An 18613-nucleotide genomic window follows, 5' to 3' on the forward strand; every position below is an offset into this window, starting at 1 on the left:
TAGTCAACACACACATTTCAGTATCAAACATAATGAATTAAATGAGACAAACCAGCAATATAATAAAATATCTCAGAAACGTACTTACTTAAGTCTGTGCTGTTGTTTTCCCTCCAAAATATCATCACTTCCTAGAGGACGATGTCATTTCCTGGTGGCATTAGACTATCAAATTGATATGTGAAACATCTTGTCCCACATAATAAAACATTTGTGATGGGGTATAATATATTTATATAAAATAATATAAACCGGATATAATAATATTCATCTGGTCTGGTGACAATTTCAGTCTAATCTATAAATACTAATAATTAAATATAGTCTAAGGGGCACCTTGTCCTGACTAATTTTAACATATTGGTGACAAAGGTGAAAAAATAATTCTATTAAAAATATACTTTTGAAAGTGTACTAAGTATATTGTCTACATTTTGTACTATTTTCGTCAAATCCAAGTAGGCTATAGTTAAGTGTATTCAATTATGTATTAACGTCAACTTAACATTTGACTACACTTCAAGTGTAAATAATATACTAAAATGGAACAACTGTTTTTAAAACGTCAAGTGCACTAAAATACAAAACTGAAAATTACAGTCTTACCCTTACAGTCATTCTAATGGAAGTACACTTAAAAAGGCATTGCATCACAATGTTATGCAATTGCATACTTGTTTTATACTTCATGTACTTCAATCATATTTCTAATACACTAAAGTATACTACTTTTTTATCGGTTTGTCTCAAGATGCACACCTGTAGTGTTTTTTGTAAGGTATGTTTGTCAAAACTTCATAAATGACTTAATATTAATAAGGCCTAGTCCCAGATTAACCTAAATTCTGTCTGGGAAACCTCCCCTAGAAGTTATATCTACAGTAATCCTGATGTTTTTGCATGATTATTTTTAACATTTCTTTAACTGAAATATGAATTTCAGAGGCTGCGTCCGAAACCGCATATGAAGTACTTACTTACTGACTGTTATAACAGTACTGTCAGTGCTGGGCAAGCTACTTGGAAAATGTAGTGAGCTAAGCTACCAGTTACTTCACATTAAATGAAGCTTCACTACACTGAAGCTACCCCCCTTGGAAATGTAGCAAGCTAAGCTACATCAATAGTAGCTTGCTACATCCAAGCTACTTTTTTATTTTTAACCAGTTTTATTATGTAATTATTTATTCAGTTTCAATTTATCATTTTGGTAATTATAGGCAATACAAGCATAAAGTAGGCCTAGGTACTTCACATTTTGGGGCTGTTTGCTGGACTTATCCTTCTCCCAGAATAAAATGCATGTTAGAGCTGCCTTTATTCAAAACACCTGGCCCTGACATATCTTAACACAGGGGTCTTCAACGTGGTGCCCGCGGGCAGTAGGTAGCATGCACAGAATCTGTGAGGTGCCCACCAAAGCACATTCTATTAATAGTTTCAATTGTAATATTTATTACATGTTTTTATATTAGCTTGGCTTGATGACATAACCCAATCAGAGGTAGAGCACGAGTCTTCACAGAATGCAAGTGGTAATGTTTTGTATGAAGGAAGGCTGCACAACTCGAAAATACGGAACAAATGACGTCCTGTGCCGATTCAAATGACGCGCTTAATCCTAAATTCAGGACGACTTCAGAAATGTTTGGAAAATTGTAGCTTGTGTGGAAGCTACCTCACTACTTGGTCAAAAAAGAGCTTAGCTACTGAAAAGCTATTTGATTTAGAAAGCAGCTAAGCTACTGCCAAGCTACTGAAAAATGTAGTTAAACTACTAGCTTCGCTACTTGTAGTGAAGCTACTGCCCAGCACTGAGTACTGTATAGTATGAATCCTAGTAGTATGAATGCGATCCGGCATGTTGATACATCACGTGACTTACGTCGTCATCACATCATGTCATATCAGCGCAAAAACAGCCGCATCACTGCTTTCGCCTATCTTTTTCGTTGCATAACTCTGCTTCTGGGGCATCATGGGATAGTTAAGTGTCCATAGTATGCACGCTTCGAAATCTAACTGGAAGTAGTAGGTCATCCGGGTACTTTTCGCAGGCCTGTTTTTGAAATACGTATTTGGACGTACTACTCTCCTCGCCTACTGCTTTTCGCTTACTATATAGTATAGAAGTAGGCGGTTCGGACGCAGCAAGAGTTTCTCAGTTTATATATGTTCACATTTTGCTTTAAAGGGATAGTTCACCAAAAAATTATGTTGTTAGAAACCTGTATACATTTCTTTGTTCTGGATGAACACAAAGGAAGATATTTGGAGAAATGTTTGTAACCAAACCTTTCATGAGCCCTATTAAATTCCATAGTATTTTTTCCTACTACGAAGTAAGCTTATGATCAGTTTTGGATACAAACATTCCTCAAAATATCTTCATTTGTGTTCATCAGAACAAAGAAACTCATACATGTTTGTAACAGCATGAGAGTAAGAAAATGATGACAGAATTTTTATTTTGGGTAAACAAACCTTTAAAAACTGGCATTGATGATCCTTGTTATTCCAAGGTGATTTCAAAGTTCCTGAAATCCATTCTGCAAATCTTGACTTTTTATTTAAAGGCGGAGTGCACGATATGTGAAAAACGCTTTGAAAAAGAGAGTCTGTCCGACTACCAAAACACACTTGCAGGTAGCCAATCAGCAGTATAAGGGGCGTGTCCATGACATTGTTGCCTGGGTTGCGTACGTGTGGGGCGGGTCTATCAAAAGAAGGTCCAGATCAGGGGTGGGCAATTCTGGTCCTGGAGGGCTACAGTCCTGCAGAGTTTAGCTCCAACCCTAAGCAAGCACATCTAGTGGTGAGGTTGTGAATTGCAACCAACGGATCAGTCCACTGCTCACCTCTTGATTTTGAAACACATAGAGAAGCTACAGTAGCCGCCACCGGACAATCATTTTATCGTTGGAGACAACTTAGTAAAAAAGTTTGTCCGTTAAGGGCTTCTGTAGAAACATGGCGGCACAAAATGTCGGCTTCCATGTAAGGGGACCCTCGGTGTATGTAAATAAAACGTCTCGTTCTAAGGCAATAAACACATAACGGTTCATTATAAAAAGGTCTTTATACACCCCTGATAATATTTTTTTGTATATTATTTTGCATTTCTGTCAAGAGATCCTTCTAAAAATTACACACTGCACCTTTAAATGCTACCCCACGTATTTATTGTATATGATGACTCTGTACCTGTGGATATGGTGAGATAAGAAACATTTTTAAGTAATGCTTAAAAAAACTCATGATGCTGTCCAAGTGCTGAAACGTGTGGAGAGACGTTTGTAAATTCTTTATATCCTGTTTGTTACAAATAAAGTATTTTTACAGTACAAACCTTTTCTTACATATTGTAAATTATTTTTTGATGATATTGCATAGCTATACATTTAAAGCAATTAAAAGCCTGCTTTTTTACTTCCATGACTAAAAGAAAACTGATTTTAAAGGTTTTAATAAAAAATAACTATTTCAAAATAAGTGAAAAACAACACAATTATTGAACATTAATCTTAAACTGGGGATCTTCTTCCTCCGCTTAGTTTTTCAGTTTACAAAGTCCGTCATCTAAATAGGGATTAGACATAGGCTGGGTTTTAAAGGGGATGAGAGCTGAGACTCTCATTGGTTTATTGCACGTTACACCCAAAATACTCCAATTACTCATTAAAAAAATAGGAACAACCATTTTCGACCATGCGCTTGGCGCACAAACCCGTCGTTAAATTAGCAAAAGTGGATTCGGACACGCCTATTTATACGTTTCACTGTGCGCATTAGACAATGCAATTAGATCTGTAAATAGGGCCCTATATGTGTGCAATTATGCTTATTTAACTAGATTTGGAGCAGAATGGTCATGTAATCCAACCAATCAGTGCGAAGCGGTCTGGATAAATAATCGTCTCTCACCTATGTCCCATGACAGTTTTTGTAGCATCCCTCCTCCACCCCATGGCCTCATCTTAGCAGGAACTTATCCCAGTTGTGTTTTTGGAGCAACACGCCATATATTCTTTTTATATACGATTAGTAATGCAAACTGGAGAATTTCTCAGTATGTGATTAATAACAAAAGAATCTCATCTAAAACTCCAAAAATAATAATAATAATAATGTTATAGCGATCAGTATAACCAAATGTTCATTCATAGCTCGTAATAGTGTAACTTTGTGTCGTATAAGATACGCCTGATAAAACACTGAAGAAACACACAGACACATTTTCTAGCAACAGTGTACTTCTTTAATGTAACTGATTTGGATTGCTCTTTAATGTATTTTTTGCCAAAACAATACAATATGAGGCTGTAAAACATAACGCAAATAAAAAGACGTGGTTCTGTACAGCAATAGTAGCTCATTCACACATTCTAAGTATGTTAACAAGTGGACGTAAAAAAATATAATAATACAACACTGCTAATACATTGAGAGGTGGGGAGCTGATTTCGGTGGCAGATCTTTCTCCGACCGCCAATATCTGCCATACGTTATTTTTCTGTGGTTCAGTCTACGTAGGTGATCTGTTCATCTAAGCCTATGCATCCAATGAAATGTCCAGAAAGGCAAGCAAAGCAAGTTTATATGTATTCTAGTGTGCATAATCATTCACATGCAGGCCCAAAAGAAATCCACACCTGCAAAGATGAAAAATCTGCCATTCGTTCATTCATTCCCGGCTCCTTGCATGTTGCTTTATTGCATATTTTGTCGACCAAGAGCGTTGCACACGCACATTTAACACGTTTTACATCCAGAATTAAGCAGATCTTTCAAAATCAATGCAGAAATGTTCATCCGGGCCTACGACTATTAGACTAAGTGAAGCGGCCTTATTAATTTTAAGTTTTATTTTTTTATTTCTCAGCTCCTAATATTTAAGTGCTTTGCATTTTTTGGAGTAGTTTTTTTAAGGCTAAACAAAAGGTATCATGACAACCAAACAGTCATATAGAGTCAAAAAAAGACTCCCATGCCAAAAACAAGCCGTCGTTTACACACCGACCAGACAATAATCTTTTCTCAAACTAAGGCATACACAAGTGAAATAAAATCTTTGGCAAAAATGAAGTATTTACATACAAAACGAAAACATTATTCAGCCTAAAGCCACCTCTATCTTCTGGCTGACACGGGACGTAAGGGTATCAAACCAGTTTAAGGGATCGATGGGGACTTTCTCCTCGAATCACAGTTAAAACACTGCAGTATTACTTTCAATCGATTCATTTCACAAGGATTCTGTGAATGTAAAGGATGGTGCATAGATGGCAAACATGACTAGCAATACCTGACAGTTCCTCACGATGGCAGTATAAAACAAAATACTGAAATCTGCCTGAAAAGTGACCGACTGCTGGGGAACGCTGGGTTGAATACTGGAAGGGGAAAGGGTGCAAAAATAATATTAATAACAATAATAATACAAAAATAAAGACATGTTTCCTTACTCTTCTTTACACAAAGCCTCTTGCAGTAAACATATCGGCCAACTCACTTTGTAATCCTCAAATGTAATCTCTAATAATGATACGGTCGTCCAAAGCGACAATGAATTTTTTACTTTAAACCCTACTCTCATTCAAACCAGAAGGAAAAACAAGAAAATAATGACAAGCTTTCCAAATACATACACTTTACACCATATATGCTTCTCAAAATTACATGGTTTTGAAATATTAGCCAAAATAAAGAGTATTTATTTCAAAGGCTAATCTTTATGTAGACTATACAATATATCTATGGGTAAATGAGTTAACATGGAGCAAAAAGTAGCAAATAATACAATAAATATTCAGTAAAATCACTTATTTGAAGTATTTTTTTATATATATTTACTTAGCTTCCTTTGGGGTAGAATGAAACTGTAAGTGTGTTTTAAGAAAGGCGTAGAGATGTGACAGACACACACATTCTGTTAAACGTTACACAATTCCGAAGAAAAGAAAGCATTGGATGATGGACACCTGCTTCACCCCAAGGTCACCTTGAGACTAGTAAGGTACAAACCAGCAACTAAAGACTGATGCATGATGCAGGTGCATGAAAGATCCTAAAGCACTCAACCTGAGAAGTCAAAATTTCCAAATTTCTGCTTGGAACCTTTTATTCGCTTGCATAGATATGGATAAAAGCATTTACCAAATGCATAAATGTAAATGTACATACGCTTGCAAATAATAACATCCTTAATTTGGTTGAGATAAGTCAGGGTCAGGATGATAAATAAACACTGGTAAAAAGAATGCTAGCATGTTTCATCTAAGGCTACGTTTACACTGAAACGATCTGAAGAGAAAACGCAAAATTGGCGTAGTATGTAGTATGCACTCCAGGCGGCTAGGTGGCAATGTGAAGCACTGACACACAACAACAACAAAGCCTGCGTACAACCTTCTTCGGCCCTGTCCCAAATGGCACACTCCGGACTTGTGGTCCTCCTCAGAGTCCACACTTTGACGACATCATGAAGTCCAGACTTTAGGGACCCTTGATGCGAGTCCACGTGGGTGCACCGGAGTCGTATTTTGGGACAGACTCGAGCGTCAAACCAGAAATAGGTAGAGAAGTTGCCCATCAGTGTGAACTCCTCCCTTCCGTCGTCTTATTGCTCTTTCGCAAGGACTTATGGGTTGGTAAAGTGTGCGAAGCCTGCTGCAGTGCTGGCTTTGCCAAAGGGGGAAAAGGAGGCGCTGATGAGCACACTTCAAAGCGTAAAAATGACAGATGGGACACCCTACGTACTCGTAGACTAGCGAGCACGCGCAATTTAAGGCCACGAGACCGAAAGTCCACATGAAGTGCGCCATTTGGGACAGGGCCTTCCTTGTTCTTCCAGGTCTCGTCCAAAGCTGTCTGGTTTGCGTCCGATGAATTGGCGCATCAACAATTTGATGGAGGTAATTAATGCACCTTCTCTGATCAGTAATAGTAGCTGTGAATATTTCGTACAACTGCTGGAAAGACTCTTGTATATTTATCAAAGCTGCTATGGCAACTTGAAGGTCCGACGTATGGAAATAATCCGACATGTTTGTTGTTATTTTCCTGAACTTGCGCATGCCTGTGACATAAACGCGCAAGCAACGAGAGCCACCCCGGGGAGATTTTAAACGGGAACGCGACGGTAGAGCGTTTTTAAGATTTCCACTCTAGAGAGTGGTTTCACTTTTTTGCGTTTTTAAGCCCCAAAAACACGCTCTCTGTGTAAACGAAAGGCACATCCGATAAAATATTTTTACGTTTTTCACCCTCGAGCGTTCTCGTGTAAACAGGGCCTAAGTGTCGGGCAATGGAACATCATTACAAGTGCTGCAAAAATTCCAAGTTTATGTGGCATTCCCGAGCACATTTCTAAGTCAGAGACTGGAAATTGTGACTTTCTGAGGTGAATGAATGCACCATAAGATACTTTAGTTGCATGGTGTGAAACCACATGTCTCAGCCGCTGGATGTGTGCGGACCAGAACAAGGAGGTTAACAAAAATGAAAGGATGCCTCCAACAACCCACAAGGTTTTCTTAAGGGTTTGTGGGTGGGAATGACCAGACAACTACTGCTCTCTCATACCTGTCTTCAGTTTTTGATAGGTCTGTCACATGCAGGACATTTCAAATACCCAAGAAGAGTCTTTTTGAGTTTTTCCAGACAGTACCGGAAAAAGTTTTTAGTTTGGATATGGCGTGGTCTTGCATTTCTAGCGTGAGAAACAAGAGCGGCTTTAAGAAGGAAGTATCAGTTCTTATGTACAGTTTTGACAAATCAGTCGTGGCTTACCAAGATATATATAGTGAATAATGACTGGTTTGTCCTGACTGCGCTCTCATCTTTGGTACATCAGCCCCAAAGTCTAATCCTCTTCAACCCTCATTTTTACTTTTTCTTTTCCTTTTTTCTTAAAAATAGAGCGACAAAATCACTGACGACATTTCCAATTCCGCTCAAAGTGAGATGAAGACCACCTCCCCTCTTCACGTCATTCCTCAACACCCACGCTGCACTTCCACTATCCCGCTTCCTCATTTCCACACGGATTGCCCTCCGTCACACACGTACGCGCAACTTTCACCCGAACGAACGAAAAACAGAAACTTGATAAAACTCAAACGAAACAAACAGAAAGTCTTTAAGAGAGCGGCGTGGCACGGGAAGCGTTCACCGCTTCTGAGAGCTGATCATCACTTTCGAGACGAAGTTTACGATGGCTGTGGCCGGCTGATCAGGATCCATTTCGGCGAACAGGTGGCTCACGTTGTCTGTTGTGCTACCTTGTTTTCTGGCCACAAAGCCAAAGAACCTGTGAAACAAAAGAACATGAAGTTGTCTCACTCATAAAATCATAAAAGTGTCTAAAAATATCACAAGCATTCATCTGACAATAGAAAAATGCATATTTGTGACTCAGTCTGTAAAACCCCAGCTAAAGTGTTTTTTGGTGATTTTTTATTTGGTGACTTTAAACTTTGGTTTAATCTCATTATTACATTATGGGGCGGTTTACCAGACCTAGTCCCAGATTAAAATGCATGTTTGAGCTGCCTTCATTTAAAAACACCTTGCACTGACACATCTTAACATATAGCATTGGCATTTTTGTCTTAAAATGCACACCAGTATTGTTTGGCAACAAAAATAAAATATTTTTAAACCACAATTTTTCATCTTGCACTAGCTGTGTGACACACCAGCATGACCTCACATTACGTGATAACTTCGAAAGGTCACGTGTTATATATGTAAAATGCACACTTGCGGACCATTCAAACAATTAAACTGACATAAAGAAGTTAATTTGTATCGTTCAACATACAATAACATCAAAATGGTCCTCTTTCTCCACACTTGTAAACACTGGAGCGGTAATTTCTCATACGTCATGCGTGACCTTTCCACGTAATTATGCAATACGTGAACTCATGCTGGCGCGTCACACAGCTGGTGCAGGACGAGAAGTTGTGGTTTAAAAGTAGATAATTTTTATTTTTTTTGCCAAAAATGACGATGGTTTTTCTAGATAAGACCCGTATGCCTCATTTGGGATCGTTTAGAGCCCTTTGAAGCTGCATTGAAACTGCAATTTTAAACTGCATTAAAAGTGTAAACTGTTGAGGTCCAATAAAGTCATAGACATAAACATCTTGGATGACATAGGGGTGAGTAAATTATCAGGAATTGTTTTTCATGAAAGTGAAGTAATTCTTTAAAACACATAACATAGTGTATGTACTTAGAGTAAATTGTAACACATGTATGTGAGAATTGGCAAACTAACGTAAGGTTTTACAGACAACAGACATCACAATCCTGCACATTCATAATGTCACCCATGATCTATGCTATCCCATTAAACAACAGATAGAGGGAATCGTGTTGAAACCTGTACTAAGCTACCTTTTGGATAACAGTATATACATTTATTCATTATCAAAAGCTGGTTCTTACTTTGCATTCCCACCGTCTGGTTTGCTCCACCTAAAAAAACAAAAGAGTAATTTGTGTTAAACAATGTTAAACTTTGTGCAACTTAGTTTGAGATATTCTGACAATGTAAAGGATGTTTGCGGTTCATAAGATGTTCTGAATGGTTACTAGGGTGTTACACAAGTATTAAGCTTCTACTGAAAAGTCCCGCTAAAACCAGCCTAAGCTGGTTGGCTGGTTTTAGCTGGTCTTTTCAGTAGGGGTGTCACTTAAAGCATGAAATATAGTTCTGTTTTTCTGCATATGCAAGGGTCCGTGTACGCATACCACAGGATTTTGGTAGCCGAGCGTACTTACATGCGCTTACAGGAGTATGTAGCATGTAGGCCAAAAAAGGTATTGCATTTTGTCGCAATGCGCATGCGTCGAATGTCTGCATACACGTATAAGCAAATAAACTACCATATTTTCCGGACTATAAGTCACCTTATAGTCAGGTGCGCCTTGTAAGTCAGTATGAATTAATTTTGCCATTTATATGGCAAGAGACAGCATTACCGTCTACAGCCGCGAGAGTCCGCTATATGCTGCTCCTGTATTTATGTAATTCAATGAATTCAGTGATGTGGAATGATGGTTGTTGGCTTGATGCTCGTTGGCTTGTTCGGTTAATTTAGCCTATTCAGTCTTCCAGGTAAGTTCTGTATGCTATGGTTTATCGTGTAAATAACTGCTAATATTACTTTAACGTACAGACATCTATTCAGCCTGCTATTCTGTGTGCTATTGTTTAGTTGAATAACTTGCCTTTCCAGATTAAATGTCTGTTCTTCGGCTTGGATTTTGTGAAATAATTTTCTATAAATGTGATGTATAGTCCACTGCGACTTGTATATGTTATTTCGTCTTCATGGCGCATTTTTGAATGATGCGACTTATACTCCAGAGCGACTTGTAGTTTGGAAAATACGGTATGCTTTGCAAAGCTGTGTTTTCTTCCATGCATGTACGCTTGTATACACGTTAAAAACAACTATACACAAGGCTTAAGGCTACATTTACAACAATGTAGGAAAAAATTGTACACATGATGTATGCACTGACTGTACTAGCGTGCCAAGCAGATGGCGATGTTTGTTAAGTAAACACCACATGACATGATCACATATGTATTCTTCTACAGAGAGATAAATACAAACAATCAAGATGGCGAAACCATTGAGTAGTTTTTTTTAGACGTAACATTATAGGTAGTGTCCCTTGGTAGTGATATTAGAAAATATGTACATGTGTATATATACATTTTTATATTTATATATACTTTATGTTATATATAAATATGAATACTTTATACATACATACTTTTTAAAATAAAAAAAATAGTTTAATCGATTAGATTTATTGATTAGTTGCGATTAATTGTTATGCAGCCCTACACAGATTCACAGGTAAGTCTCGTAAGGAGACGACAACCTTGCACTTTGAAACCCATCCTCAAAAGTTTGGGTTTTCAGGTCCCCAAACGCACAATAATTTCCTGTTTGCTGTCACAAAGGGTGTACTCACATTATGCGTACCGTACGTTTGACCCAAAGTATGGTTTATTTGGCTAGTGTTCACTTTGATTGGCACATACTAGCTGGCCAAAGTTTCATTGGTATAAATGAAGCAAGAACCTAAGCCATATCCACAAACCAGAAAGTCCCTAAATATTGTATTTTATAGTCAGCTAGGTGATCGCTTTGAAAAGTAATAGCATGCCTCTGCTCAACAAGACTCATAAACCTTTAAACTTACTTTCTCTCCTGGGGATCAATATCACAGAAGGTGACTGTGTTTATGGGGTAGTGACGTCTGAAGAAAAGCCTGTGGAGAAAATGGTATTTAAAAGATAATACATTTAAATAAATTATGTAAATAGAACAGAACTTAAATCTTAAACAGAAAGACATGAGAGGGAGACAAAACTCACTTTCTCTGGTTGTCAGTAAGCGTGATGCCTTGTGCCGACACTTTGAAATGAACAATGGTGGCTGTGGGTGCCGGGCTGGTTGCCATTGTTTCTGAAATTGCCTTAGCAATGGCCTGAGGCCCAGTCAGAGACTCCATATCCACAGAGTTTATATACAAAACATTGCATGCTGGGAAAGACAAGAAAACATCAATAAAGAAGTTGTGATTTGAGATTTAATGCATACTGTAGGAAAAGATTTATTAAAAATATATCTGGCATTTGCACAATCCAGTGGTTCTCAAATTCAAAACTGCTATGTTCAGTTTTTTCTTATATGGGGTAATACATTTTTGGCAACAGTATCCCATTACCATACAGATGTTCAGAGGATAATTAATTCAATTTTAGGCTTTGCACAAAGCTGCTGCTTGGATTCAGAAGACTTCAATGCAGTTCATGTTTTGCGAAATGCTTTTCAATGTCTTTAAACTCTTTCCCCGCCATTGACGGGTTATCTCGTCAATTAAGAGAAAACATTTCCCGGCCAATGACGCTTTCCTGACAAGTTTTTACGGTAATCTGTAATTCTGCTACTATCCACTAGATGGCGCTCTTATCCAATTTATAAAAAACTTAAGCAAAAACTAATTTTACAAATTTTAAACTCTATGTAAGTTTTGATCGTCGTTCTGAATCTGATCTGAACAAAATTTCTTTACAAAAATGCAATTATTTCAGCTTTTCGCTCAAAATTTGATATTTTTGTAAAAACCTACCCATATTTGAGAGGTAATAAAAAAAGAACAAATGAAGATAGGATGAAACTTTTCCCCATTTTGTTTGTTTGTTTATTTGAAAGCAAAGGGTTTTTCTTTCATTTGATATATTGTATGTTTATATATTTCTAGAAGAAAATATTCCTGGAAGGCATTTTGTGAAACTTTTTTAAAAAAAGGCTGGCGGGGAATGAGTTAAACACCAAAAACTAACTATTATTTAACAGTGCTGTACTACCTGACATCTGGAATCAATATCATATTGATTATCATATTCTGCTAATTTTCTAGTTTTCAAAGAGAAATAAAATTGAGAACCACTGATATTATCTGTAAAACCATGCAGTGTATTTTAACACAGTCATTATTAAAGAACATGCCATAATCAATAGGACAGAGGTTTTGAAATACACTCAAGGCTTTTGACAAAAGGAAGGGCTTCAAGATGAACGGTTTGACAAGACAGATAAAAAAGTGTTTCCGAAGTATAAACCATCACATGCATGGACAGAATTAAGAGAGACGTGCGGCCGCCTCTCTAGAAACAGCAGTCAAGAGTCGGGTTAAATAAAACACAGATCAACAAACATCACTTGGGTTTACCATGGGCTTCAGTAGAGCTCTTCTGCCCTAAATCATTGTGACACCAGGGTGAGGGAGAACATTGATTCAGAGTTGATTCAGAGTATCTGGTTCTGAGCACACATATTAGATATTCATCTTATTTCTCTCACCTGCGCCCTGTTTGAGCATCTCAGCGGCAGGGTTAGTTGGTGTCGCTGTCTCAGGTGACTCCTCCAGAGGATCTGAAACGACAACAACAGGTCAAGTTTTGAATTTATACATCCTTTCAGAAACAAGGAGTCTGATGATTATTTGATAACATGAACCCTATGACCTGGAATTCTTGCCTTTAACGCTTCCCCCCCATTGGCGAGTTATCTCGTCAATTAAAGGTGCATTGTGTAAAAGGATATCTTGATAGAAATGCAACATAATATATAGCTACTGTATTTTCCAGACTATAAGTCACACTTTTTTCATAGTTTGGTGGGTCCTGGAACTTATAGTCAGGTGCGACTTAAACGTCAAAATGATTTCATATGAACCAAGAGAAACTATTACCGTCTACAGCCACGAGAGTCCGCTCTGTGCTGCTCCTGTATTTATGTAATTCAATGGATTCAGTGATGTCAGACAACGACATGTTTGTCATGTGGCGACTAATATATGCATTTTGAAAATGAGGGGTGAGCTGTTGGTTGAAAAGCCGCTAAAATTTACACACACCACATTTAAGAGAAAATGCTTCTCTGTCAATGACGAGTTTTTATGGCAATCCATATTTCCGCTATTATCCACTAGGTGGCATTCTTACCCAACTTATAAAACACTAAAGCATTCACTGGTGCAAAAACAGTAAAAACTGATGTTTCTACCCAGTCTCACAAAGTTTCGTGATATAGTCACGTATTTTTTTTTATAATTTTTTCGTGCTATTATCACGAAATTTCGTGTTTTTTCGTGATCGTATAACGAATTCCTGTTTTCGTGTGATTATCACGTATTGATTACTCGACTGTTTTTTCCTATTTTTAAACCATTGTCGCTTCGGTTTAGGGTTAGATTTGGTGCTTGCATTAGAATGTCACTTTATATATTGATTTTTACTATTTTTTCTGATTTATTTTTTTATATGTCGCCTGGCGTTAGGGTTAGAGTTGGGTTTGGTTAGGGATGTCATTTTATGTAAATCTTACCCTAAACCGAAGCGACAATGGTAAGAAAATAGGACAAAACAGTTGAGCAACCAACACGTGACAATCACACGAAAACAGGAACCTGCCACACGACCACGAAAAAACACGAAACCTCGTGACAATAGCACGAAAAAGAATAAAAAAAATACGTGACTATATAACGAAATTTCGCGAGACTGGGCTGGATGTTTTGATCATTGATCTGAATCTGATCTCAATTAATGCAATTATCTCAGCTTTTTGTTCAAAATGTGGTATTTTTGAAGAAATCTACCCATATTTGAGAGGTGATAAAAAGAGAACAAATGAAGATAGACATTTTTGTTTGTTTGTTTAAGACCAGAGGGTCTGTTCTTTCATTTGAAAGCAACTTTCTGAAAGGCATTAAACTTTTGTGAAAATTATAAAAAATGTTGCCGCTGGCTGGCAATTTTTTTTAAATGCTGCACTCTAAAAAAAAAAGGTTCCTTGAGGTTCTATATATAACCGTGGGGTTCTATACTTGGCCAATAGAACCTTTTACCAAAAAACGGGTTCCATATAGAACCCTTGGAAGGCAAAGAACCATTTTTATTAAAATGGTTCTATAATTCACGTTTTGTGACTGAAGTGTAAACTAAAGATTACATAATAATTGCAGACCTACACAACTCATTTACAAACCTACACAACTCATTCACAAACCTTTTTGTGTCAATAGGTTGTGGTCAAATAAAGAGAGAGTCAACAAATAGGCTACTAATATTTAGTGTACACTGTAAAAAATCCAACTAATGAAATGTTGGACGGGCAAAAATATATAAGTTAAACCAATTTTTTTGTTTGAGCTAGTTGAGAAGATCTGTGTTTAAAACATTAAGTGAATGGTTATTTTCAAATCCAGTCAAAATTCAGAATGGCTAGTGTTGAGTGAACTAATTAAGACAAATCAGGTAAATATGTGGACTTATGACAGCTATGTTTACTGACAACAAAATGCTCATAATATTACTGTTATTTGGTCACAAAATGTAATTGTAAGAGTTGTTCATGCGTGAATGTATGTGCTTAAAGTTTAAATATGCGGTCGGTTAATAAAGATAGCGTATATTTAAAAATGTGCTCGGACACTTTCGGACGTAGATGAGCTCCATATGAGCTCCAGAAAATCACAGACACTTAAGCGCTCACACCCCGCCCAGCGCAGCCTCTCCTCGGCAAGCCCATCAGACTGCTGGCTCTGATATCTCTGTGGCGTTTAAACATGCGATTTAATTCATTTTAATTTCTCATACTTAACAATGAGAGGGTTATGTTTTAAATCATATTTTAGGATTGCACTTAATTGATATTGCTGTTGAGTGATGTTTCATATCTTTTACATTTGTTATAACCGGACTGCATGCGAATTTGAACTTCAGAGCTGAAGGAGCGGGTGGAGAAATAGTCCCAATATCATAACAATCTTAAATAAAACTTCTAAATATGCCCGTGTGTGTACCCGTGTGCGCGCGCGCGTGCGCGCGTGCGCGCGACCCGCTCGCGCGCGCGTGTGTATGTACAGTATGTGCGTGAGTTTTTAATTTAAAATGTCTTAACTTAACTCGGAAGGATCTGAATCACAGGTCATTTCATCTGAGATCATTCCGCATGTAACAGCCGGAATCACTCACTGTTTCCCACAACGACACAAGTCATCAGCCGTTTCCTCAAGGTCACGTCAGGTAAGTGTTTGTAAATAAATGTTAATTTTAGACTATATTAATTGGCAAAGACGCAAATACTCGACGTTTTTGTAAACATATAAGTTATATAAAGGTGTGTTATGTTATGTGACCGACTTAAAGTGTGTGTTATGTTATGTGTCCGAGTTAAAGTGGAGCTATTTTAGTTAAGATAATACCGGACAGGGTTTAGGACTCCGTCTTAATTTTAATTGGGACATTTTTACAAACAAACCTTATAAAATACAATACTGGCGTGCATTTTGAGACAAAACAATAGCACTCATATGTTAACAGATGTCAGTATTTTAGTCAGTGATAAGTCCTGTCCGAGAAAACCGCCCAATAGTGTTTAATTCAATTACGTGTGATGTCTGAGGGAAATTTGGCAATTTTAGGGTATAAAATCTTTCACCGTCAAGCTTTATTATACTAAACATGTTATTTATGTATGTGTGTTTGTTTATATTCCTCTTTTTATTAAACCAGAGCGGTGATGATGAGAGGCATACCAGACCACCACCATACGCGAAGATGAGCCTCGAGGCGTGACAGTTATTTTTTCAAACTGAGGAGTTCGGACTCCGGACCGGCATTTCTGCTTGTTTGTACCCTGAGGTAAGTAAACTTTCTACATTTTTGAAACGATATTACTGAAATATTTAGTATAATTAGTTAATATTTATTTTGTTAGAGTAGGTCTTGTGCTAAATAGTGATACTAGCTACATTTATAATATTTACCTCAGTTAAAAAATACTGCTGGTAACGTTAAAGCACTGACGGGCTTCGTCAACCGTCAGTTATAAAAGCTCTGTTAAATACATTTTGTTCCGGGTTTTAATGAATTACGTTACAGTCCTGTTTTATTTCTTTGTCATTTTAAATTAAATTGCCAAGCACACTAAGACAGCTGTGTTGTAAGGAGACGAAATTCGAGACAGGGGTGTTATTTCAATGAAGCACGTGGTTAAAGGAACCGGGTGGAAGACGGTGGAAGGGAAATTATATGTAAATGTTTGTCGCAGTTTTACACATATTCCATGAGTATTTTTCGCTTGTTCACGAGTGTTTTATCAGGGTTGGAGCTAAACCTTGAAGGAAAGTGGAAACTGCTGGCCACAGTTAAGAACTTTCTGCTGGTCTGTATTATAAATGCACGATTGCAGTGCAGCGTTCATATCCGCAACACGTCTAGATATGCATGTTTTCTGTGATGCACACAATTAATTAATGTGATGGTAGCTGTTAAGACACTTACATTTAACATTCAAATGTTTTAAAACCCAAACGTGTTCAGGTTTTTATGTGTATTTGGTTTGTGAAGTGTAATTTATATGCTTTTTTCCTCTCCCTCACAGATAACCATGGTTAATAAATGGTCAGACACGTCACTGGCTTTAAAATATAAACCCCATTGATGCAAAAAGGTAAGGTGCTTAAAAGGACCTTGTAAACCTGAATTCTGTCACTAATGTTCATCAAAGAGCAAAATAAAAGAAATCTGTTTTGTAGCTTTAATGATAATTCTTACTGTATGTATTTCATTTAGAATTTAGCATTAAAGACTGTAAAGTGTTTGAGGATTTAATTTAAATTCTGTATATTTCACACTATTTTTTTATTGAACATTGTGTTTTGAAAAATACATCACTAGTCAATTGCAACCTCAAGTTAATGTAGACTTTAAGCAACTTGTTTGTCTGAAAGTGGATATATAAAGATTTTGTGTTTTAAGATGCTGCATGGAATGACAATGTGGTTTGGAACAGACTTGGTGAAGAACATGGAAACATCTCTTAATAAAATGGCCCCAAACATCATCAGGAGTGCAAAAGAAGGAAGTAAAAAACATCTCTACGCCAATCTCATTGGAGAGGAAACCACAGAAGGTGCTTGTTCTTTGTCCAGTGTAAAGTAGCCTTATTTGCATAGTCAATGTAAAGGTTCTAGCACCTATAAATTGTATAAGTGAAAATATGAAAATAATGTTTGTATAAACTTTTTCCTTGCCATTGAAGAGTAAACTTGTTAATTAAGAGACACTGGCTGAGAAAGAGTTAAAGTTTACCCACAAATTAAAATTGTCGTCACTTTCTTCAGCAGAACACAACAGAAGAAATTTTGAAAAAGTATGGTAATCGAACAACAATGGTGCCCATTGACCTGCATTGGTTTTGTGTCCATCAAATTGCTAGCAGAGTTGTTCGGTTACAAACATTCTTCAAAATCTTTTTTGTGTTAGTGTTCTGCTGAAGAAAAAAAACTGTGAATGTTTGAAATAACGAGTGAGTGAATGAGTTTTCTTTTTTGAGTAAAATGTCCCTGTAATTGATATCTGTACCTAATGTACAATAATTTGTATCTTTGTAGGTCTGGTGAGGAATGCTGCACTTATGTTATTGCAAGCATTATTTCAAGAAAATCCCAGCTTCCTTGACTGTGTAAATAGTGTAGGTATAGTCTTCTGTAATTTAGTTAGCATTTGAGGCACTTTATTTAAAGTAACATTCAATGCAAATATAAAAATATTACTCTGTTTACCCTTAAATAGCATACAGCTCCACATCAATTATTATGAGTCTTGTTGGTTCGTGAGTGTCGCTTGCCTAGTTGTCATACTTTATTTGTGTTATTATGGGGTAATTTTAAGTCTATTTGATGGCTTCTGTTAATTGGTAAAAAGCACTTAAAAGGTGAAATGTTTGTTTTACAGGAACCCAAAGGTCCCACACCAACCATAGTGTTCAACGGCTCTCCTGATCTTCTCAAATCTGAAAGTATCAACTTTATAATGGACAATGTGAACTTAATATGTGGAAGACATTGACATCACAGGCTGTGGAATGACTGTGTCACAGGTCGGAGAAGCGGACCGCCCCTGTCGCGGATCACGCTCCTCCTAGTTCCACCTCGAGGAGGTCCCAAAGCACCCCAATGACCAGACAAACCAGAGATAAGTAAAATATAGAAATAGAAACTTTAT

The 18613-nt window shown here is 37.2% G+C and overlaps 1 protein-coding gene across 14 annotated transcripts in view; it reads right to left on the reverse strand.

Annotated features, from left to right (window-relative positions):
• Positions 1-4235: 4235 nt before the first annotated feature.
• The window catches only part of tns1b (tensin 1b), a 282589-nt gene continuing 268211 nt past the window's right edge, over positions 4236-18613 (reverse strand). For 12 of the 14 annotated variants that reach the window (XM_055215157.2, XM_055215158.2, XM_055215150.2 and 9 more), the window contains 6 exons: positions 12900-12971; positions 12769-12795; positions 11408-11576; positions 11233-11301; positions 9457-9486; positions 4236-8311 (listed from right to left, as the gene is read on the reverse strand). In XM_055215157.2, coding sequence (XP_055071132.2) covers positions 8170-8311; positions 9457-9486; positions 11233-11301; positions 11408-11576; positions 12769-12795; positions 12900-12971 — 509 coding nt within the window. In that variant the 3' untranslated portion in view covers positions 4236-8169. The remainder of the gene's footprint in view (positions 8312-9456; positions 9487-11232; positions 11302-11407; positions 11577-12768; positions 12796-12899; positions 12972-18613) is intronic. The other 2 variants (XM_055215155.2, XM_055215166.2) reach the window with 1 other exon arrangement.

Source organism: Misgurnus anguillicaudatus, chromosome 17, assembly GCF_027580225.2.
Source record: "Misgurnus anguillicaudatus chromosome 17, ASM2758022v2, whole genome shotgun sequence".
Classification (NCBI taxonomy): Eukaryota; Metazoa; Chordata; class Actinopteri; order Cypriniformes; family Cobitidae; genus Misgurnus; species Misgurnus anguillicaudatus.